The sequence below is a fragment of the Lithobates pipiens genome, unplaced genomic scaffold, assembly GCF_037356315.1.
Source record: "Lithobates pipiens isolate NorthernLeopardFrog02 unplaced genomic scaffold, aLitPip1_a1.2 Scaffold_22, whole genome shotgun sequence".
NCBI lineage: Eukaryota > Metazoa > Chordata > Amphibia > Anura > Ranidae > Lithobates > Lithobates pipiens.
In genome coordinates, this window is record NW_027507784.1 from 83,097,484 (window position 1) to 83,122,564 (window position 25,081).

Genomic DNA, 25,081 nt, shown 5'->3' on the forward strand with positions numbered 1-25,081 from the left:
TGCACTGCATACTTCTCCCGGGTAAACAAACTTTAAGCACACAGATGCAGTGCAGCCCTATGAGAGCCGGCTCCCCGGCGGACACTGCAGGCTTGTCTGCCAGCCCCCCTCCTTCCCCATCATACACAGATGATGAAAGGTCTTTCTGGGAGATATGCTAATCCCCTGTCCAGCACACTGGATGGAGCCCAGGCCAACATGGATGAGTGCGCGGCCTGCAGCTTGGTCATGGTGAGTGAGAGGACCCCATCCCCCACACACCATTACTTACCCCCTCCATCTCCCCCTGGGAACAGGGGCCCCTTCTCACGTGGGGACAGGGACCCCCATCTCCCCTGGGGACAGAGACCACTTCTAACTTGGGGCAGTAACTTCATCTGCCCTGGAGAAAAGGACCTCATCTCTTCTGGGGACGGGGACCCAATCCTGCCTAGGGACAGTCCCCCAATGGGGCACCTAAAAATAAAAAAAAAATAATAAAAAAAACTACTGATGCCAGTGGTGGAACTACAGGGCTCACAAAGGTCATACCTGTGACCACGCCCTGGAGTTCCACCACCGGACTCGGAGGGAAGGGCCCTGGCTGGGGTTCAGGGGGGCCCTTCATGGTTTCTTGCATCGGGGCCCTGAAGGTTCTAGTTACGCCACTGGCGGGGGGGGCGCATAATGTTATGGCTGATCGCTGTATATATATATATATTCATTATACTCAAGTATGTATTCTCAACTCAAAGTCTCTTCTATTGCTTCTATCAGCCCTCCTCCAAAATCCTTTTCTTTTTCTTTTTTTTCCCTCTGTCGCTGTGATTAGGGTACGGATATTTGCACGAATGTTTATTTGAAAACCTAACAGGGTATAGCCAACTTTAGTTTTTTTTTTTGTAGAAACAAATAACAGACACAACAGTAAACTCGCTGTACCTGCTTCTGGCTCCTGACTTATATCTTCTACAATAATCCCATCACAGTGTGGCTGAAAATAAAAATGTAAGCCAATTCAGAATGTTGTTAATAATTGCACGAAGAAACAGAAAATGGCTTTTATTGTAGCTTACCCACAAAAAAAAAAGAAAAAAAAGAGAAAAGTAAATAGATGAATGTATATAAATAAATTAGATTTACTGAGCTTAAATTGCACAATGATAAAACACGTTGGCAGAAACACATGTACCTGGTCAAAGGCAACCTGGAAAGTTGCTGAGTGTTGGCAACTGTACCTGTCTTTCCCCAGCGGGGTGACCTGCCACAAATTCCCATTTCACATACTGTTGTAACCGCGCCGTCTCGTTACGTAATTAGTCATTGTGTCGGCGTAGAGAGAGGTGGCGGAGGACTGCTGCCAACCATCTGCCTTTACATGATACGGCTGAGCGATTATTACCCAAAAGGCAGGTGGCGGCTGTGTGCTGTAATCCTAACTGAAGGGGAACAAAGGAGCTTCAATCCTGGAACTCGCATCTGCCTGGCTGGAGGGCATAAGCTGCCCAAAACACTTACGGTTATCCAGATCTATTTTCTATCTCTGCTCCAGATCTATTTTCCAATTACTGCACTACTATTATTTCTGTTGCAGGACATAAAACTTTATTTTTTTTGGCTTGTTGCTTACTGCACTTTTGAGTAATTTCAGGCCATTTTTAACTGTTAAAGTCTAAGTTCACCTTTTAAAATAATAATTGCATTTATTTTTTGTAGGAATTTTTTTTTTCCCACAGGTGCCTGCAGAGTATTGAATCTGTGAGCGGTGGATGTTGAATGCCATGCCAGTCTCCTGCAGAATCTTTCTCCAGCTTCATGCCCATACCAAGGTATTTCAAGGCTTTCAATTTGAGAGCTAAAGGGGAAGTGTCAATGGACTATGAGTGTGGTGATTACTGCATTCATGTTCCATCCACGGTGGCGGGTGGCACTTGTAGTTCATTCACGGTACTCTGTGAGTGAATGATCCCGCTGTGTGGGCAAAGTCCCGCAGCTGCTCCGATTTCATAAGTGACTGCAGGGGAAAAACACCCCTCCCCCGCAAATTGTTACATTTGAGGATGAGGTGGCATTTGCGCCATATTACATGTTACACCCTGGATAACAAATCACATGGTGCAAAATATGAAATTTGCCTTTAAAGTGTATCTGAACCCCAAAACAAAAATATATAGGGGGAAAAAATGAAAATATTGCAGCTTACTAGTTCTTGGTGTGGTGGCTACATTTGTTTTATTTTTCCTAGTTTTTCTGCTTTATTTTCACCTGGTAATCCCGCAAATAACACACTTCCTGTCCTTCCACTGTTGTATCTATGGTTGTCACCCTAGGCTGCTCTTCTGATATTGACTACAAACTAGTAATAAGAGCTATAGAATGAAAAAAAGAGCTTAAAAGAGAAGTTTTATTTATTTAGAAATCATACTCAGGTGGATGCAGCATCAGTTCCCCCGCCGGCTCGAAGATTAAGAATCGAGCGATCAAACACCGCTGATCTCTCAGTGAGCAGAGAGCTGGAAACTGTCAACCACCGCTGTATGCTCTGCCCCCCTCCCCCTGCGCTCACTGGAGCACTGAGTGGTAGAGGGGTCGGGAGCGGCCGGCTCAGGCTCTCAGCACCTTGCTGAGAGGCGGAGCCAGGTGCCATCATTCCAGGCTCCTGAGTGGATCCCGACCATATGATAATGGTCTTTCCCCAGCCTGGACCGGCTCTGTGACATCAGCCGACAGCAGGCTTCAAGCCTCTGTCAGCTGAAAATGGGTCATAGGAGTGCAGAACGAACTACACTCCTGTGATCCACAGGAGGCATACAGCCAAACGAGCTTTGGCTGTACTTCTCCTTTAATGGGAAATGGTCTAGTACATTGCTCTAAGGAATATAACAATATTTCTGTAAAAAAATTGTTGGTGTAATTGCAATGCAAACCAAGGCACCCCTGTTGTCAGGAAGAGGCACCACTTAAAATGTATGTTCAGTCATTACTCAAATTTACCCCCCAAACCAATGGCGCCCCATCCATAAGGGTTGTATGGGCGCTGACCCCCCCCCCCCCCCAAAAGTTGTTTAAAAAAAAAAATTGTCACTTTAAGATAAGAGTGACCAGGCACCAGACACGCAACGGTCTATGGGAAGCTTCAGCTGATATGGTATGTATGTGTATAATACATGGGGGGGGGGGCTAACTCAGTATATATCATACACAGGGACCAGTGTATATATAATATATGGGGAGTCAGTGTACATATATAAAATACATGGGATAATGGATGGGGTTAGTGTGTGCATATAATATATGGGGGGTAGTTTGTATATAATACATGGTGGTGAGTGTGTATAAAATATATGGGGGGGTAGTTTGTATATAATACATGGGGGTGAGTGTGTATAAAATATATGGGGGGGTAATGTATGCAGTGGCTGCATTTCATGGGGCACAGTGGCTGCAATTGATGGCACAGTGAGGCTGCAATTGATGGGGGTTTTTTTTCTGAATTTTTCAGTTTAGGCCCCCAAAATTTTGAGCACCAGCCGCCACTGCCCCAAACCCTCATTCCCCCCACTCTAGATTATGAACCAGCATTATTTTCTTATACCTTGTTCCTGTAGCAAGAAACTGCTTTCATTACTCCCTGCAACATCTTCAACAGACTTATAAATTGTAGCAGGGTCAGCTGCTGAGAGCTCACTTTTTGTTTTCAAACATATGTTCCCCCCTCCCCAGAACTACATCTCCCAAGAGCCCTTTCCCAGCACACATTCCTATATCCGCCAGTTTATTTCAGGATTCCTGCATGCCACCTATACAAAGCAACATTATATCCATGCAAACCTTTTTTTTTTCCTTCCTGTGAATTTACTCTATAAATACAGAGCAATTTACACATGCTCATATAGGGATGCCCCTTGTAAAATGTTTGTGTTTTTTAAATATATATATTGCTAAATGGTAAAAATTAACATTAAGACAGAACCACCCACTTCTGGCTAGTTTGTTCTCGAGTCTTCTGTTGAGAAAGACGCCCCCGACCAACTGCTGAGGAAGGAATGTTGATTAGAACTGTTCTGAAAAATACATAATTTAGCTGCCTCATGCTAGCAAAGGAAAATCATTCTATGAATAAAAAAAAAATTCCCAAAAAATTTGAGCAAAAAATGAATGCACAAGCACTCCAGTCATGTATCAACCAGGATAAAAGATATCCTTTGTTGCTTGGTAATCCATTGACTTCAGTCCAGACGTTTCAATTAAAACACAAGCAAAAAAAAAAAGAATTTACGCAATTAAAAAAGAGAAAATGAAATAAAAAAAAAAAAAGAGAGATTTGAGAGCTCACAGGGGAAAAAACACAGTAAGAAACAAGTTCATGAAAAATAAATAATAGGGCCATTAACCCTATTAGTTAGTGTTAGTTAACCCCAAAAAAAACAATATTCAGATCCTAGTGGTTGTAAACCCTTTTGTTTGTCTTTTACCTATAGGTAAGCCTAGAATAAGGCTTACCTATAGGTAGTGGAAATATCTCCTAAACGTGCGCCGTTTAGGAGGTATTTCACTTGTAGTAGATGTCATCGGCGCATGCGCTGATGTGAAACGGACCACCGTGCCATTTCTTCCCCCAGCGTGTGCCGTGACTGATGCCTCTGGCCAGTCACAGAGCTGGAGTCTGTGGCCCCGGAAGGAAGAGGGGTGAAGATAGACGCAGCCTGCACAGGGGACATCAAGGGCTTCGTTTGCAGGTAAGTGTCATGAAATGGGGTAGTATTGCGACGAGAAAAAAGAAGAGCCAGAAAGAAAGTAGAATGGAGTAAGAGAAAGTCTGAGTCTAGAAAAGGGAAGGGAAAAAAGAACTCAGATTTAGATATGCAAATAGAAGCAGTCAGCGAAGGCCCAAACAAGCCGGTTGAAGTGAGGGAAACTCATAGGAAATCCAAGGTTCCCAGACTATGAGAAATTTAGGATGTAAGTTGTTCACGATGCTAGACATCTGCTTATGGGGCATCAAGGCAGTCATACGTGACTTCACCTCTTGAAATACAACACGTGGGGTCTTCCAGGCCTGGACTATGGTCGGTTTGCAGGAAAAAAAAGATAAGTAGCCAGCTTCTGCTGGGGCACGTATAAGCCGGGAGTTGGGCAATGCAATAGGGTCAACTGTAAATGGAAGAGGGTCTAGAGCAGAAACACAAGACCAGAACCCCACCAGTCTCAGGCAGGACCACCAGCTATGCAGGACATCTCTCCTTTGTTCACAGTTAGGAAAGCATCTGTCACTAGTTACTGGTAAGCATGGGTGACCTGAGCAGGGACCTAGTACCACCTGAAAAGAACCCTATACGTGGCTTCAAGCTAATTTTGTATTAAAAGAACATTTCGCGACTGTTTTCCAAGCCTTATTCCAGTCCTCTACATTTATTGGGGATTGGAGGTCCCAATCCCATTGAGACATGTAGGAGAGGGATGCTGATGATAGGCATCTGTTCAAAGGTGCATAGATGGCTGAGATGGCGCCAAGTGCCCCCGGGGCATGCTGGCATGCATGTTAAGCAAATAGATTTTTATAAATCTTTTGCAAAGTTTCATACATGGAGATCCTGTCAGTAACAGCACTTCCTGTTGCAGGCTGACAATGCTAAGCCACTGTTTAGTAAATACAATCAGAGTTGTCAGGCTGCTGTGTGCTCTCAGCTGGGCAGTCTATCAGATTTATCAGATGGGCATTTCAATAGCCAAGTCGAGAACTTAGCACAGCAGGTTGAAAACACTCCTTCCCTTTCCAAGGCTGTGCAGTGGCAAGGCACTCCATTTACATTGAATGAGCTAGCAGTGCACCTTAATATGCTTAAAAAAATGCTTTTCTCCAACGCAGAATGGCACAAGGTGTGATATATGCATTGGCGTGCATTGCCCACCACTGCAATTATGCACTGAGGTGCCATTTAAAATGAGTGATCTTGCAATGCACCACACCATTGTGTTACTGCATATTGTGGTAACAATCGCTTTACTATGCAAAGATGTAAATAGGCTCTTAGCATTTAAAGAAAATATAAACTGCTTTTGTACATTTCTTTTTTTGTTTATCATGGTCAGAACTAAAATAAATAATTAACTTGCAAAAGTATTTTTCCTCTTCTTTTTTTTTTTTTTTGCAGATCAATATTTTTCATCAACAGATAATGCTCTAGACTCCTTTTCACATGAGTTGCCATGTGAGCATTTAATTGAAAGCATTTATCTGATGCTAGACCTATATAAAACATCACCTATAAACACAAACAGATAAAAAACAGAGAAAGAAAACCCAAAAATGTTATACCGTATATACTCGAGTATAGGCCGACCCGAATATAAGCCGAGGCCCCCAATTTACCCCCAAAAAAACTGGCAAACTTATTGACTCGTGTATAAGCCGAGGGTAAGACATGCCTGTCCATCCCTGTGTGTGTGTCCGTCCATCCCTGTGTGTCCGTCCATCCCTGTGTGTCCGTCCATCCCTGTGTGTCCGTCCATCCCTGTGTGTGTGTGTCTCCATCCATCCATCCATCCCTGTGTGTGTGTGTGTATCCGTGTGTGTGTGTGTGTGTGTGTGTGTGTGTGTGTGTGTGTGTGTGTGTGTGTGTGTGTGTCCAGCCTACCTGTGTCCTGAGCCTTTGTCCCGAGCCTCCGTCCCGTGCCGAGCCTCCTTGCCTCCGTGCCTCGCCGCCGTGCCTCGCCGCCGTGCCTCGCCGCCGTGCCTTGCCTCCGGTCCCGTCCCGTCCCGTCCCGTGCCGTGCCGTCCTGTGCCTTGCCTCCGTCCCGTGCCCTCTTCGTTCGTCGGCGGCCATTGTAAAATTCAAAAGCTGCGCCGCCGCCTTCGCCTGTGATAGGCGGAACACTGAATTTCCCAGCAGCCTGTGTTCCGCCTATCACAGACGTCGTATCATCCTCGTCCGTAGTACGAGGATGATACGAAGTCCGTGATAGGCGGAACACAGGCTGCTGGGAAATTCAGTGTTCCGCCTATCACAGGCGAAGGGGGAGCCGGAGGCGCGGCTTTTGAATCAGAATGGCCGCTGTCTGTCTGCTCGACACGCTGATCGAGCGGGCAGACAGCGATGACTCGAGTATAAGCCGAGGGGGGCACTTTCAGCCTCAAAAAAGAGGCTGAAAATCTCGGCTTATACTCGAGTATATACGGTAATAAAATGAACTGATAACCATCTGGACTAGACATGTGCACTGCCAAAAAATTAGTTTTTGTTTCATAATTTTTTATTTTTTTTAGCTTTTCGAGTCATTTGTTATGATCGCAATTTGTAAATTCGAAAATTCAGAATTTCGGAAATTAGATTAGAAAATCTGAAAATTACAACGAAAATCCAAAAATTCGAAATAACTAGCTATTTAATTATAGGTATTGGAATTTTCTTCCAAATTTGGCTGTTAGTGAACGTAACGAATACGAATTTATCCGAAGTTATGAATTATCTGAAATAAGGAGTGCTGCATCTAAACAAATGGAACGATACGAATTAATAATAAATAATAATAAAACATTTTTATTATAATTATCGTTTATTATTGATCAGTTATGTTCCATTCGTTTAGATACAGCATTCGTTATTTTGCATAATTCGTAACTTTGGATGAATTCGTATTCGTTACGTTCACTAATAGACAGATTTGAAAGAAACCTCCAATATCTATAATTTTAATAGTTGTTTCAGATTTTCGGGGTTTCGTATTTTTGAATTTATGAGTTTTCAAATTTACGAATATTTGGAAGAATTCGTTAAACAGGTTTTCGTTAATTCGGATTTTTCCGAATTAACGAATTTGTCGAAATATGTTTAAAAAATAAATAAAGAATTCAGATCGAAACAAATTGCACATGTCTAATCCGGGCTCGTTCACACCATGCGCATCAAAAACCCACCGTATGCCACTCATTCTTCATTGCACCCCAGTGCACATATGTGAATGTTTGCAGCATTGCACTGCAAAGCCAAAAGTAGCGCAGGTGCAATTTTTTGGGCAATTTTTTGGGCATTTAGGCAAAATTAGTTGCAATGTGCATAAAAGCATAAGTACGTTATGGTGTGAACGAGCCATTACAGTTTCCCTTTAAGACTAGGAAAGACCAAAGTGTGCCTTACCTCCTTCCCGGAGTGTGTGTTCTGACTGTCAGGTCTGTCCAGAGAAGCTGTTCTGTCAAATAATGAAGTCTTTGTGTCCGGACAAAAGCCGCAGAAGTCTTCGTCTAGTGTTTCTGTGAAGGCAAATGGAAACCATATACATGTTATGATGAATGGTCTGTAAGTGAAAAGCCTAGGGAAGTTTTTTTTTATTGTGTGTGAAACAATCACTTGCTCCGCTGGCCTCCTGTCTGTCTATTAGAAGGTGACCCTTACCTGGTGGGGGAGGTGACTTCTCCAGGAGGTCCATCAGCTGCTGCCTTATGGGGCTCTTCACTTGGGATGCGTAGCTCATTGCAGAATTCTCATTTAAATCTAACAGGTGGGCATCACTGCAATGTCACATAAGAGCTGTTATTGGTTGGATTACACCAAAGATCAGAATCAACTACTGTATTGCTCCCACAGCATAGCTCCCAACTGTCCCTGATTTCCAGAGACTGTCCCTGATTTGGAGCAATGTCCCTCTGTCCCTCATTCCTCCTCATCTGTCCCTCATTTTGGTCTGATCCATATAGTTGTGTATAAAATTCACTTTTTATCTATCAAAAAGTGTTTCCCAGCGCTAAACCTTTCATCTGATTTCTAAATGGCTGCATTTGTAAATTCCAAAAGCCAATATAAAGGAATAGTAGTGGTAAAAAAGCACTTGTGGGTTTAACCAGCCTTGTTTTTGTTTGTACAATTCTCCTTTAAGGGGGCGTGGCAGGGGGTGTGTCTTTTGCCTGCATACTTTTGCTGATAGGTGTCCCTCTTTCCCATCTGGAAAAGTTGGGAGGTATGCCACAGTAAGGCCTCTTGCACACGATACTCCTCTTTGAGCATCTACTTTTTCAGACGTTTTAAAAAGAAATGTAATGTATTTTCACGCATATGCGGTCGTGCAAATTCATGCACATTTTCTCGCATGTGCAGAAGCTTGTTCTCGCAGTGCCAATGTCAATAGACAAATTTGCGCACATGACCAAAAATGCAGATGTTTCTATTTTTTTTTTTTTACTGAAGAACACCCGGCACTTGTTTACGTGCCTGTGTGCGTAAGCACATTATAATTAAAGCGGCGTTCCACCCAAAAATGTAACTTCTGCTTTAAGTTCAGGTGACTCCCTAACATGCCACATTTGACATGTCATTTTTTTTGGGGGGGGGGGAGCGGAAACCCCCTTTTTAGAGGGTTCCAGCTCCCACTTCCTCCTGGGCGCCGGAAAGGAAGATCACCTCTCTCCCCTCCCTCTCTGCAATTATCTGGGACACGTTCCAGGCCCCAGATGATTGCCCGGCCAGTCACAGCGTGGCTTGCGCATGCGCAGTGCCTGCCCAGCTGTAAAGCCAGGCTCCCACAGTGACAATGCCGGCACCGCAGAGAGGAGGGGGAGACGAGCGAGGCTTTGTTCCCCCGCATCGCTGGACTCTGGGACAGGTAAGTGTCCGACTATTAAAAGTCAGCAGCTGCAGTGATTGTAGCTGCTGACTTTTTTTTTATTTTTATTTTTTTAAGTGGAACCCCGCTTTAATGGGCTGTATTTTAGCTCAGTAAAAAAAATAAGCTGTACTGAGCATTTTCTAGCTGCAGTGTGCAAGAGGCCTAACTGTCTGCTATTATTAAGTGACTTATTATCAGTGTATTAATGGGGGAGATTTACTAAAACCGGAGGGTGCAGAATGTGGAGCAGCTCTGCATAACAATCAGCTTCTAGGATTTATCATGAAAGTGTAATTGAACAAGCTGAAGTCAGAAGCTGATTGGCTACCATGCACAGCTGCACCAGATTCAGAGTGCTCTGTTTTTTAGTAAATCCCCTCACCCTAAAGTGATTGTAAATGCTCACATTTTTAAAAATTAAAATAACATATACTTACCTGCTCTGTGCAATGGTTTGCACAGAGCAGTCCCAGCCCTCCTCTTCTTGGGTCCCCTGCTGAGTGACCCCATAGCAAGCTGCTTGTGTGCTCATTTCCAAGTGCCACTCTGTGTGTCCATTGACACACAGAGTGTGGCTCGGCCCTGCCTCCTCTTCACTGGCTGTGATTGCCAGCCAATGAGAAGGAAGAGCGCAGAGAGAGCCTTTGCTCTCATCCACACGGCTAGATCGAGATCGGACTCAGGTAAGTATAAGGTGGGGCTGAGAGGGGGCTCGCATTAAGGTTAAAAAAAAAATGCTTTTAGAACCACTTTAACAGTTAAAGCTAAAAACAAAAAAAAAACAAAAAAAAAAACTTCAGCCTCAATCCTCACTCATCCTCAGTCCAGAGTTTTTCCACATAGTACTTATTTTTCACCACTAGGTGTCCTCAGTATGATGGCCAGCATCGCTCAGCCCACCCATAGACCTGCCCCAGCTTGTGACTGGATAATAAAAGGAGAAGCAGCAGAATGATGAGTTCATCTCTCTGTCACTCTGCTTTCTCCTCCTATCAGCATGGTTCTTCTCAAAATGATTGGCTTCTTGTGCTGCTTCTTACTCTTCATTACTGTGGATGTCTATTTTATGTAGATAAGCCTTCAAAAGTTACTATAAATCTTCTTCCTTACAGGCACAAAGAGTGCCCCCTTGTCATTTACAATGACTATACAGTGAACAACATTGCACCAAGTTTACTATAAGGATTGTTTATTTATACAAGGTGATAGTATCCCCCTTAGGCCAGCCGTACACTGAGCAAATTTCTTTCCTGCATATATAAACCCTGTATAATAAAAATATGGGCATATGATGACTGTACAAATGCAAGATGACTCTCTCCTGATCTTAAATCATTTTAATATGTTAAAAATATAATGCACAATTTTTAACCTAATACATGTTTGTAAATTATTTGATCAAGTCAGATGACTGGATATCTACTATAGAAAAGTCCCTTGTCTTCCTATGGTTGGGCTTCCTCATGTGGATAAGCCTCATTTGTTTTCTCTATGTAATTATAGTATAGTCACCATGGGATTTGGGAAATCCACTAAGACCGTGTCATATTTTCCTATGTCGTCTATTTAGCGCTGTGTGAACTTACCCATGATGTCTTAATAGTTCTTCTAATACAGACACTGGTTTGTATTTACACTCCATGGTCAGTCCCTCAAAGAGGTCCACATCACGCACCACCAACATCAGTGGGGTCAGGCCTTGCACATTCATAGTGTTCACATCCTGGCAAGAATCTGCGGACTTAAGTAATAAGTTGGATGTATGACTTTTGTTTCTCACACAAGAGTGTCCCCACAATCTTCCTACAGCTCTGTGCTGCTGGAGGACTATATACAGTATATAGTCTGCAGATTCCTTCTTACATCTATTCTTCACCCCTTTTTACATACAGCCTTTATCGAATCACACATCTGAACAGGTTGTAGTGGTCAGTACAATTATCCTCTGAAATATTCAGCATCACTGTAATACACAATGCAGCATTAAAGCGGTAATAAACCCAAAACCAAAAATGTAATATATTGCAGCTTACCAGTCATTAGATGTGGTGGCTACATTTTTTTTTTTTTTTGTAGGATTTTTTCCTTCTGTTTTCACCTGGTGATCTGGCCAGTAACACACCTCCTCCTGTATTAGCCCTTGTACACACGGTCGGAAATTCCAATGGAAAACGACCGTGTTGTCGGATAATCCGACCGTGTGTGGGCTCCATCTGACTTTTTCCGTCAGAATGTCCGACCAACAAAGTTTGAGAGCTGGATATTAAATTTTACGACAACATGATCCGATCGGACTTTGTTCCATCGTTTGTAGAGAATTCCGATCAGACAAAGTGCCACGCATGCTCAGATCAAATTAGGAGACCAAAGCTATTGGCTACTAGCCCAAACGTAGTTCCGTCGTAACAAACTAACGTCATCACGTTCCGAACGATCGGATTTTCCGACAACTTTGTCCGACCGTGTGTATGCAACACCAGTTTCGGACAAAATCCGTTGGAAAAAATGTTGTTGTCGGAATGTCCGAGCGTGTGTGCAAGGGCTAAGAGTGCCCTCAATCTGGATGAAGGAGCAATAGGGACACTTTTGGACAGCAGCATTGTCAGTCTGGGGGGGAGGGGAGTGTTAGATTCACCTGCAGATTTTGATGCAGTAACAAATTGAAGCCAGAACTCCAGCTAACACTGTAAGCAGTTACAGCAACAGTTTTTTTTTTCCTTTGGGATAAAGGCTTTACATAAATGGATAAAATATGATCATTGCACGCACCCCTACCCATTGTAAATTGTTTGTCTCAACTAAGTAATTGCTACATCTGCAAAAGACCTCCTGTGAAAAACAACAAACTTACTGGCAGGGTTACCAAGTGAAAAAATGTGTGCCAACTGAATTAGTGAAGAAAAATAAACAGCTGCTGCATATGAATGTGACAAAAATTCAGTGCAAAAGATCAGTGAAAAATGTAGCACTAAAAATGAGGGCTGCGGAAATTAACGATTAATTATTCGATTAATCGTTAATTTCTTTGATCGATCAAAATCATTTTGATCGAGGATGATCTGTAGAGTGAGCTCCACGGTCTCGCCCATAGGAAAGGCCGTGGTTTCGGCCTAGCTCTGGAGCCGCGGCCATCTTGGTCCACCCGACGGCGGCTTAGTAGCGGAGAGCTGACGTCATCATCGTCCGCCTGCTTGTGCCGTCTACTCGGAGGATGGACGGGTCTGCCTGCTGTCTATTCCGGACAGAGCAGACAATTATAAATATTAAAGGTATGGGGGAGATGTGGACAGTACAGTATGGGGGAGATGTGGACATTACATTATGGGGGAGATGTGGACATTACATTATGGAGGAGATGTGGACAGTACATTATGGGGGAGATGTGGACAGTAGATTATGGGGGAGATGGGAACATTACAGTATGGGGGAGATGTGGATATTACAGTTAAAGTTAAACTAACTTTCTAAGTTTTTTTTTAAAGTTTAATAAAAAAAATTGTAAAAACTGTATGTGTGTTATAATTAATCGAAATTAGTCGATTAACCGATTAAAAAAAAAAAACGATTAATCGAACAGGAAAATTTTAATCAGTAACAGCCCTACTAGAAATATAAAAAAAAAAATAAACATTGAACAATATATGAAATATTGTGTGTAAATAATAAAAACTTTGTGATAAAAATCAATCTCAATTATAATGAATATAAAACAGATCATGTATATAATGAGTAGAAACACAGGTGAGAAAGTCCCAAAGGTGAAACAATCCTATAGTAAACATATATGGAGTCCACCATGAAAAGTTGTTGCTCATAAGTGGGGTACAAAGGCCTCAGCAGGCATGTAGAGCATCAAGGATAGTGTGTCCTCAACCCGAGATAAGGGGTATACACTCCTACCGGCAATAGTGGACTTGAATGTCTGCGACAAGGAGTCAATCAAGCAAGGATAGCCCGATCAGCAGAATTCCAAAACGATCCAAGGAATCCAAAGAGCCCCAAGAACGTATCCAGGGAATCGTGCAGGTAACTGTGAGGCTGGAACTCAGATGTTAAGCAGCCAGACTGATTACAACAGGAGTGCCCAACCAGTGGCCCGCGACCTCCTTCTGTGGGATGGCAGATTGGCAAGTCCAGATCATGGGTTGCAGACCCACCATCCCAGAGCATCTGTGTAATTAATGAAGCCGGCAAAGCAAGCAGCTGTGGAGCAGAGCTGTATAAGCTGATGCTTCCTGTATAGCACCGTCTCTTGCCACAGGCAGAGTTATACCAAATGCACACTGCTGGGGACAGCAACAGCAGGCGATACCTGAATGGAAGACTGTTATTAAAGGTCAGGTTATTACTAAAATTGCAGTGTATATATGGGAATATCTGTGCAGTGGTTACTGGGCTGCTTTCAAACTGATCCGCAAGTTACCTGCACTGAGGCATAGACTTCTGTTATTACCTGCGGGTTTGGTGAGCTTTCAGAAAGTGCACCACACCTGCAGGCTCTAATAAAAGTTTAGGTAAAGTGTGGCTGTCACGTACCTTAAGGCAGAGCCCGGAGTGCAGGGAGTGGCTTCTCGTAGACCTCTGACTCGAGAGACCCTGGTAGTGATGACAGGGGCTCAGGAGCACAGAGGGGCACAAGTGCCTGACTGGATGGTAGATGTAAGAAGCAGCAGACCGTTGATGGTGGAGGTGTATTGTAGTCCTGTATCGGAATGCAGGCAAAGGTGAGGTAACGGTTCAGCAGACAGCAGAAGGATTCCTGTAGTCCAGCAACGGGATGCAAGTGAACGCAGGGAACAGCGAACGGGAGGGGTTCTGTAGTCCGACAGCAGATGCAGGTGCAAACGGGATACTGCGGGAAGTGGTAAGAGTCCAGTAGTCTGCAGCAAGAGGTAGAAGGCAACAAGCGCAGAGGGAGTAACAGCCGGGTATGGTGGAAGACTGGGAGGTGTCCTGTAGTACAACAGCGGTGAACAAGCAACTTACAGTTGACGGATGGTGTTACAGTCCAGGTCAGGCACAGGCGGGCAGATCAGGTACAGAAACGGAATCCAGAAGAGTAGTCGGGTACAAGCCAAAGTCGGGGGGCAGGCAGCAAACAGCAGAGTCGGAAACAGGCCGGGTTTAATATGGATCAGGATACGGATGCAGGTTCAGGTTCAGATACAGGTTAGCAGGAAGCACGGGAACACTGTTGATCAGGCAGCAAGGCAGTGAAGCATGGATCCAGTTTAAATAGCGCTATTGGCGCCAATTGCGTCAAACGGCCGTGCGCTGATCGCGGTAACGCTCTTGAAACTGCGCAAAAGATCTCCTGCGACTTACGCCGCTCGGACGCCTGTGAGACGGATCTTCCTGACATTGCCCCCCTCCAATGGGCAGCCTCCGGATGCCCAACTGGGACATCTTACCTGGGTGAGATCTTTAAAATGCCAGAACCAACCTCTTGGCGTGGATACCAGTCTCTGGTTCCCAGGAGTTTTCTTCTGGACCATACCCCTTCCACTTCACTAGATATTGGACCTGGTTGCGTCTCTTTCTGCAATCTAAAATCGCTTCTACTTCAAATTCCTCCTCACCATTAATAAGCACAGGTTCAGGAGGACCCACGTTCCGATCAGTGAAGGGATCCTGGATTGAAGGTTTTAAAAGGGACACATGAAACACTGGGTGAATACGCAGCGATTCCGGTAATTTTAGTTCATAAGCCACATTATTAATTTTCCTGGTGATTGGGAAGGGACCCACAAATCTTGGGCCCAGTTTTCTAGATGGACATGTTAATTTCAAATTCAGAGTAGATAACCAAACCAAATCTCCGGGTTTTAGATCGAGCTCCCCTCTCCTCTTTTTGTCAAAAACCGCCTTGTTGCGTTCTTGGGTCCTTGCCATCGTCTCTTGAAGCAACTTGTTATTGGTGCAGAAAAAGTTCAAAGTTTCTTGAGCCGCTGGAACCGTACATTCTGGGACGTTGGCTGATAAGAACTGAGGGTGAAAACCATAGTTCGCGAAGAAAGGAGACTGATTAGTTGCAGAACGAACAGAGTTATTGTAGGCGAACTCGGCAAGTGGTAAAAGGGATACCCAATCGTCTTGCGAAAAAGAAGAATAACAACGCAAATATTGTTCAAGGGTCTGGTTTGTTCGCTCAGTCTGGCCATTGGTCTGGGGATGGTAGGCAGAAGAGAACGAAAGGTCAATTTTCAGGGACTTACACAAAGCTCTCCAAAATTTTGATGTAAATTGCACCCCACGATCGAAAACAATGTTCGCAGGTATACCGTGGAGCCTTACAATCTCCTTAATGAAGATCCTTGCGGTCTCAGGGGCAGAGGGTGTACCCTTCATGGGCAGAAAGTGAGCCATTTTGGAAAATCTGTCAACCACCACAAGGATAGTGGTATAGCCTTCTGACGGTGGTAATTCTACAATAAAGTCTATGGAGATCATTCTCCAGGGTCTTTCCGGAATGGGGAGTGGCTTCAGCAACCCCCAGGCTTTGGTCTTGCTACCCTTGTTCTGGGTACAAGTGATGCAAGATTCTACATAAAGCTTACAGTCTCTTAGCAGCTGAGGCCACCAGAAGGTGCGTTGGAGAAGTTCGGCGGTCTTGTGTACCCCAAAGTGGCCGGCCAGTTTGTGGTCGTGGCAAGATTTGAGAACAGCAACCCGTAGTTGTTGGGGCACGTAGATTTTATTTTCATGCCATAACAAATCATTGCTAGAGTGTAGGGTGGTGTTTGATGGGTGCGAAGCTGAAGATGAAGCTTGCTTGAGTTGGGATAAAAGATCTTCCTGGAGCATAAGGAAATTTCCGGGTGCAAGGATGGTATCTGTGGATTGAAGAACTTCGGGTTCGCTGAACATCCGAGGTAGCGAGTCGGGTTTGGTGTTTTTCGATCCGGGCCTATAGGTAATGTGGAAGGAAAATCTTGTAAAGAAAAGTGCCCATCTGGCCTGACGTGGCTTCAGCCTCTTAGCAGTCTTCAAATACTCGAAGTTCTTGTGATCAGTGTATACCAGAATGGGATGAGCTGCTCCCTCCAGGAGATAGCGCCATTCCTCAAGTGCAGCTTTGATAGCGAGTAGCTCCCTGTCCCCGACATCATAATTCCTCTCCGCTTCAGACAACTTACGTGAGAAGAACGCCACCGGATGCAATAAGGCCCTGGGGCCCTGTCTCTGAGAGAGGACTGCCCCCACTGCAATTTCGGATGCATCCACCTCGAGGATGTAGGGTAGCGCAGAATTAGGGTGCTTCAGGACAGATGCTGACACAAACTGCTCTTTAAGGGAGGAAAATGCAGCCTGTGCCTCCGGAGTCCACTGGAACTTGATACCTTGTCTAGTTAATCTTGTGATCGGGGCGATGATCGTAGAAAAACCCTTGATGAATTTACGATAAAAATTCGCAAACCCCACAAAACGTTGAATTCCTCTCTTATCAGTAGGGGCTGGCCAGTCCAGGATGGCCAAAACTTTTTGCGGGTCCATCTTGATTCCATCCACCGAAATAATCAGCCCCAGAAACTGAATGCTGCGACGTTCAAACTCGCACTTCTCAGGTTTTGCGTACAAGCCGTGTTGATGAAGCCGAGTGAGAACTTTTTTAACGTGTTCCCTGTGAGCGGGCAGAGAGGGGGAGAAAATCAAAATGTCGTCCAGGTACACTATGACAAACAGGTCGAGATAGTCTCTAAAGATATCATTCACAAAATGCTGGAAAGTCGCAGGAGCGTTGCATAGCCCAAAGGGCATTACGAGATATTCAAAGTGTCCGAAGCGGGTACGGAAGGCAGTCTTCCATTCATCCCCGCTTCGGATACGGACCAAATTATAGGCTCCGCGAAGATCCAGTTTTGTGAAGATAACGGCTGATCCAAGGCGCTGAAATAATTCGGGCACCAAAGGCAATGGGTACCGGTTCTTGACTGTAACCTTATTTAAGTCCCGATAGTCAACACAAGGGCGGAGAGAATGGTCCTTCTTTTCTACAAAAAAGATTCCTGCCCCTGCTGGGGAAGTAGAGGGACGTATGAACCCCTTTTTCAGATTGTCATCAATGTAAGTCCTGAGAGTCTCTAGTTCTACTTCCGTTAAGGGGAATATCCTCCCGAAAGGGATTTCGGCTCCGGGGAGGATCTCAATCGGGCAATCATAGGGTCTATGAGGGGGAAGTGTTTCTGCCCCCTTCTTGCTGAACACGTCCAAGAAGCTATGGTAGGCCTCAGGAACACACTGGCGAGTCTCAACATCGGTCTCCATACACATTAAATGGGGTGAGACCTTAATTGCTTCTTGGAGGCAGTGCTGACGACAATAGGGAGAGAAAAAGTAAATGTTTCCGGTGGACCAGTCAATTTGCGGGTTGTGTGCCCGAAGCCAGGGCATACCCAGTATGATAGGGAAAAGGGGAGATTCAATAATGTCCAGGCAGAGTTGTTCCTGATGGTTACCGGAAATCGTGGCAGTCAAAGGAAATGTCTCTTGTGTCACCGGCCCAGATTTGATAGCTGATCCATCGGCAAGGTGTACAGACAATCCCTTCGCCCTGGGCCGTAAGGGCACTTGGAACTTTCGGGCAAACGATAAGTCCATAAATCCACTACACGCTCCAGAATCAACTATCGCGGCGACTTGAATGTTCCCTCCGGGAAGCTGAAGAGAAACGGGAACAGCCAGGTGAGTAGCATTACTAGGCACAGCAGGTAAAACAGGAGAAGACACAGAAGAATGCTTACGGAATTTGGCAGGACAGGATCTCACGTAGTGTCCGGGTTACCCACAGTAAAGACACAGATTGTTGAGCTGCCGGCGTTGTCGTTCCTCGGTGGTGAGAGTTGGTCTAAGTAAGCCCAGTTGCATGGGTTCAGGAGTGTCAGCAGCAGGATGTGCAGGGGGGTTTGGGACACAGGGTAACATCCAGACTGGTCGGGGCGGCCCGGTAGTGCGTTCTGCTCTCCGTTCTCTCAGGCGTCTGTCAATCTGGATGGAGAGATTGATAAGGGCTTCAAGAGTTGCTGGGACACCAACCCGGGCCAGTTCATCTTTTAAAGGTTCAGAGAGTCCCATGCGAAACTGGTATTGCAGAGCAGCATCGTTCCAGGTAGTATCGGAACTCCAGCGCCGGAATTCGGACGCATAGTCCTCTGCCGCTCTACGGCCTTGCTGAAGATAATATAAGGTTGCTTCCGCAGTGGCCGCTTGTTGAGGATCCTCATAGAGCAAACCCATTGCTTGGAAAAAGGTATTCAGGCTGTTAAGGCATGCATCCTTTTGCTCCAAAAGGCGGTGGGCCCATGCCTGGGGCTCACCCAGTAGGAGGGAGATGACAAAACCCACCTTAGTGGATTCAAGAGAGAAAGTTCTGGGTTGAAGTGCAAAAAACAGTTCACAGGCATTGCGAAAAGCTCTATACTTGCTGCGATTTCCCGAAAACCTCTCCGGAGTTGGGACCTTGGGTTCAGGGGGCATCATAACCACTGATGGCGCAGAAGAAGTTCCCGGCACGGTAGGGCCTGTGGTAGATAAGACCTGGACACGCTCTTCCAACCGAGAATAGCCTTCTTGTAGAGATTTAACAGCCTGGGTAAGTCCAGCAAGATGACGGCATAAATCATCCATAGCCGAATCTCCCTGCGTGGGCTCAGACATGGCTGCCTGATACTGTCACGTGCCTTAAGGCAGAGCCCGGAGTGCAGGGAGTGGCTTCTCGTAGACCTCTGACTCGAGAGACCCTGGTAGTGATGACAGGGGCTCAGGAGCACAGAGGGGCACAAGTGCCTGACTGGATGGTAGATGTAAGAAGCAGCAGACCGTTGATGGTGGAGGTGTATTGTAGTCCGGTATCGGAATGCAGGCAAAGGTGAGGTAACGGTTCAGCAGACAGCAGAAGGATTCCTGTAGTCCAGCAACGGGATGCAAGTGAACGCAGGGAACAGCGAACTGGAGGGGTTCTGTAGTCCGACAGCAGATGCAGGTGCAAACGGGATACTGCGGGAAGTGGTAAGAGTCCAGTAGTCTGCAGCAAGAGGTAGAAGGCAACAAGCGCAGAGGGAGTAACAGCCGGGTATGGTGGAAGACTGGGAGGTGTCCTGTAGTACAACAGCGGTGAACAAGCAACTTAGGCCGCGTACACACGGGCGGACTGTTCGCCCAACCTTGTTCGGCAAACAGTTTCATCAAACAGTCCGCTCAAAATTTGCATGAGTGGACTTGCCCACACACGAGCGGACTGTTTGACGAACAAGGTTGGGCAAACAGTTCGCTCAACTTTTGAAATGAACGGACTCGCCCACGTAAGGCGGAGGCAAATCCGCCCATTTCGAGCGCGTGTACAGGTAGGCGGGGCCCGCGAAGGAGACGTCGCGGGCTCCGCCGCCTGGAATGGGCTTAAAGGGGAACCCCAACGCCGAAAAAAATCGGCGTGGGGGTTCCCCCCAAGTCCACACCAGACCCTTGTCCGAGCACGCTACCCGGCCGGCCAGGAAAGGGGGGCGAGCGAGCGCGCCCCCCCCCTCCTGAGCCGTACCAGGCCGCGTGCCCTCAACATGGGGGGTGCCTTGGGGAAGGGGGGGCCGCGCGGCCCCCCCACCCCAAAGCACCTTGTCCCCATGTTGATGAGGACAAGGGCCTCTTCCCGACAACCCTGGCCGTTGGTTGTCGGGGTCTGCGGGCGGGGGGCTTATCGGAATCCGGGAGCCCCCTTTAAGAAGGGGGCCCCCGGATACCGGCCCCCCACCCTATGTGAATGAGTATGGGGTACAATGTACCCCTACCCATTCACCTGTGAACTAAAGTACAATAAAAAACACAACACAGAGAAAAAATATTTTATTGCACAGCTCCGGGGGTCTTCGGGGGTCTTCTCGCCGGACTCCTCCGCTATGTGTGTGTAGCTCTTTTGCTAGCGGAGGAGTCCGGCTTTCTTCCTCCCCGCCGCCGGCCTCTTCTCCCGACTTCGGGGGTCTTGTCCCCCTCTTCGGTTCTTCTGCCGGGCCACCGCGCCTGGTCCGGTGGCCCGGTCTTCTGTCGCCGTCTTCCGTTCTTCTGTCGCCGCCTTCGGTTCTTCTGCCGGGCCACCGCGCCTTCTTGTAGCTCTTTTACAGGCGGTGGCCCGGTCTTCTGTCGCCGCTGTCGTCGCCGCCGCCGCCGCCTTCCGTTCTTGTTCTTCTTCTTGTTCTTCTTCTTCTTCTCCTGGAGATGTTGACTCGACGATCTCTCCGGCCGGAATGCCAGGGACACGCTCCGCTGCCACTTATATAGTGACAATGGGGCGGTGTCACATGGTATATGTCACATGGGTTGGTCACATGGGTTGATGTCACATGGGGACTATGACATCGTAAGGGGGTGGGGTCACCATGTGACCAACCCATGTGACATATACCATGTGACACCGCCCCATTGTCACTATATAAGTGACCGCACAGCGCGGCTCTGGCATTCCGGCCGGAGAGATCGTCGAGTCAACATCTCCAGGAGAAGAAGAAGAAGAACAAGAAGAAGAACAAGAACGGAAGGCGGCGGCGGCGGCGGCGACGACAGCGGCGACAGAAGACCGGGCCACCGCCTGTAAAAGAGCTACAAGAAGGCGCGGTGACCCGGCAGAAGAACCGAAGGCGGCGACAGAAGAACGGAAGACGGCGACAGAAGACCGGGCCACCGGACCAGGCGCGGTGGCCCGGCAGAAGAACCGAAGAGGGGGACAAGACCCCCGAAGTCGGGAGAAGAGGCCGGCGGCGGGGAGGAAGAAAGCCGGACTCCTCCGCTAGCAAAAGAGCTACACACACATAGCGGAGGAGTCCGGCGAGAAGACCCCCGAAGACCCCCGGAGCTGTGCAATAAAATATTTTTTCTCTGTGTTGTGTTTTTTATTGTACTTTAGTTCACAGGTGAATGGGTAGGGGTACATTGTACCCCATACTCATTCACATAGGGTGGGGGGCCGGTATCCGGGGGCCCCCTTCTTAAAGGGGGCTCCCGGATTCCGATAAGCCCCCCGCCCGCAGACCCCGACAACCAACGGCCAGGGTTGTCGGGAAGAGGCCCTTGTCCTCATCAACATGGGGACAAGGTGCTTTGGGGTGGGGGGGCCGCGCGGCCCCCCCTTCCCCAAGGCACCCCCCATGTTGAGGGCACGCGGCCTGGTACGGCTCAGGAGGGGGGGCGCGCTCGCTCGCCCCCCTTTCCTGGCCGGCCGGGTAGCGTGCTCGGACAAGCGTCTGGTGTGGACTTGGGGGGAACCCCCACGCCGATTTTTTTCGGCGTTGGGGTTCCCCTTTAAGCCCATTCCAGGCGGCGGAGCCCGCGACGTCTCCTTCGCGGGCCCCGCCTACCTGTACACGCGCTCGAAATGGGCGGACTTTCCGAGCGGGAACAGTCCGCTCATTTCGAAAGTACAGCGGACAAGCCCACACACGGGCGGACTGTTCGCTCAAACACAGTTTCAGCGGACAGTTTTTCGGAATTTCCGAAAGACTTTGTCCGTCCAACTGTCCGCTGAAACTGTCCGCTGAAAGCCCACACACGAGCGGACTGTCCGCCCAAACACTGTTCAGCGGACAAGGTTGGGCGAACAGTCCGCCCGTGTGTACGCGGCCTTACAGTTGACGGATGGTGTTACAGTCCAGGTCAGGCACAGGCGGGCAGATCAGGTACAGAAACGGAATCCAGAAGAGTAGTCGGGTACAAGCCAAAGTCGGGGGGCAGGCAGCAAACAGCAGAATCGGGAACAGGCCGGGTTTAATACGGATCAGGATACGGATGCAGGTTCAGGTTCAGATACAGGCTACCAGGAAGCACGGGAACGCTGTTGATCAGGCAGCAAGGCAGTGAAGCATGGATCCAGTTTAAATAGCGCTATTGGCGCCAATTGCGTCAAACGGCCGCGCGCGCACGCGCACGCACGCACCGCTGATAACGCTCTTGAAACTGCGCAAAAGATCTCCTGCGACTTACGCCGCTCGGACGCCTGTGAGACGGATCTTCCTGACAGTGGCTAACCCACAGGAAAGTCACAGGTGCACTGCACTGCATTAGGCCCCTTCCACACAATTGGTACAACTCAATCAGACCCTCCATTCACCTCTATGAAACGGCAGATATAAACAGATTTGCGTCCTTTTACACCCGCCTAACTCCAATCTGATTCGCTAAAAACAATCCCCTTACATCGAGGCAGATCCGATCAGAGGACCCATAGAGTAGAGTGGGGTGTGTCCGTGTCTGCTCTGCATGGACCTGTCAACCGCTTGCTCTGCTCATTGTGGCCCGCGACCGATTACCAAGTTGCTTAAGTGGCCCTCACTCTTCAAAAGGTTGGGCACCCCTGGATTACAAGATCACATTGTTGAGTCATCAAAAAGTTTACATTCTTCACTTCTCTCAAAAGTGGTAGCGGCTAGTTCCTACCCAGTAGAAGGTTTTCAACTATCGACCAGAATGTATCCATTCTGGTCCATAGGCTTGAAATCATTTTTAAATTCAAGATGTTCATCAACAACTGATATCTCAAGATCAAGGAAATTAATAGTAGTAAGGCTTGCCTCATAGCTCAAACTAATGCCCCTATCATTATGGTTGAGTGACGTCATAAAGGCATTAAGAGATCCCCGATCTCCCTTCCATAGGAGGAGGATGTCGTCGATGTACCTGGCCCAGAGAACTAGCTCTGGTCTCTTAGGGGAATAAACAACATCCTCCTCCCATTGGGCCATGAACAAGTTTGCCAGACTAGGGGCGAACTTGGCCCCCATAGCCACACCCCTTTTTTTTGCAAATAAAATTGATTCTGAAACCAAAAATAATTATGTTGGGTGGCGAACGTAAGAAGTTCCATGATGAAATTCTGCTGAATCAAGGGAAGAGTGGTATTTTTGGATAAATAATGTTCAACAGCAGAAAAACCCAAGTCATGAGGGATACATGTATATAGGGCGGCAACATCTGCTGTTGCCAAAATCATGTCTTCCCGATAGTCAATAGATTCTGCTGGGTTGGAACTAGCCACTACTACTTTTGAGAGAAATTAAGAATGTGAGCTTTTTGATGACTCAACAATGTGATCTTGTAATCAGTCTGGCTGCTTAACATCTGAGTTTCAGCCTCACGTGTTAGCTGCACGATTCCCTGGATTTGTTCTTGGAGCTCTTTGGATTCCCTGCATCATTTTGGAAATCTGCTGATCGGGCTATCCTTGCTTGATTGACTCGTAGCTGACATTAGAGTGCACTATTTCCGCTGAGAGTGTATACCCATTATCTTGGGTGAAGGACACACTATCCCCAATGCTCTACATGCCTGCTGAGGCCTTTGAGCAACAACTTTTCATAGTGGACTCCATATATGTTTACCATAGGATTGTTTCACCTTTGGGAATTTCTCACCTGTGTTTCTACTCTACTATACATGTTCTGTTTTATATTCATTATATTTGAGATTGATTTTTATTACAAAGTTTTTATTATTTACACACAATATTTGATATATTGTTCAATGTTTATTGTTTTATATTTTTAGCGCTACATTTTTCACTGAAAAAAAAGGAAAGAAAACCTAAAAAAGAAAATGAATGCAGCCCACCACATTATAAAAATTGGTACAGTGCAATATAATGTTTGCTGTTGGGTTAAAAGCGGTTGTATACCCGCACTGAAATTTTTTATTTATTTTTTAAAACAAAAAGGCTTGTAAGGCAAAGGCATAATGAGCTAGCATACTAACTCATTATGAAATACCTTAGAAAGAGGCGTCGGCATCTGATCCTGGGCAACCCCCCAGGGAGCTGACATTTCCCCTCGGCGTGTCTTCTGGGTTCGCAGCTCCGGCGTTGTGAGTGTCCGGAGCCGCAAATACATCATTCCAGAGCATGCGTGCAGAAATCTTCCTCCCGGAAAGGTCCGGCAGCGTCTGCCGGACCTTCAGCCAGGCCTTCACAGCGCATGCTCCGCTGACGTCAAGGTTTAGGAGATATTCATTTTACCTAAAGGTAAACCTTATTATAGGCTTACCTGTAGGTAAAAAGGAAAACAAAAAATAGGGTATACAACCACTTTAATACAGCTTTAATACAACCTAAAGGGAATCTCCATTTAGATTTTATTGGTAACACTTTTTTTCAGCATTTTTCTAGCTCAGTCTGTAGATGCAGGGCCATTTTTAAGGCAGGGCAAAAGGGGCAGCTGCCCTGGGCCCTGTCATTGTTGTGGGGCCCAAAGCAGCTGCCTCATACTTGCCAACTAGCCTGGTTTAAATTCCCTCATTCCTTGAGGTTTTAGTCCTGTGCTGTGTCCCAATATCTCAGTGTGAAGTGCTGCTATTAATGCTGCCCAGCTCTGCCCTATTGTTGTGTACAGGTGACTCCCCTGCAGGCCCTGTGTTTACATGTAATTACCGGCATTCATATGTAAATAGTGGCTGCAAGCGGCATTGATATGTATATCATGCCCCGCTGAGGTCATATCCACAGTAATCTCTAGCAACCAATCAACAAGCAAAAATC

General features: G+C 46.7%; 1 protein-coding gene across 1 annotated transcript in view; it reads right to left on the reverse strand.

Annotated features, from left to right (window-relative positions):
* The window catches only part of MAP3K19 (mitogen-activated protein kinase kinase kinase 19), a 115,212-nt gene that overhangs the window by 76,886 nt on the left and 13,245 nt on the right, over positions 1-25,081 (reverse strand). Inside the window, exons 4-7 of the mRNA XM_077447807.1 lie at positions 11,166-11,320; positions 8,373-8,488; positions 8,118-8,230; positions 922-973 (exon numbers count right to left, since the gene is read on the reverse strand). Coding sequence (XP_077303933.1) covers positions 922-973; positions 8,118-8,230; positions 8,373-8,488; positions 11,166-11,320 — 436 coding nt within the window. The remainder of the gene's footprint in view (positions 1-921; positions 974-8,117; positions 8,231-8,372; positions 8,489-11,165; positions 11,321-25,081) is intronic.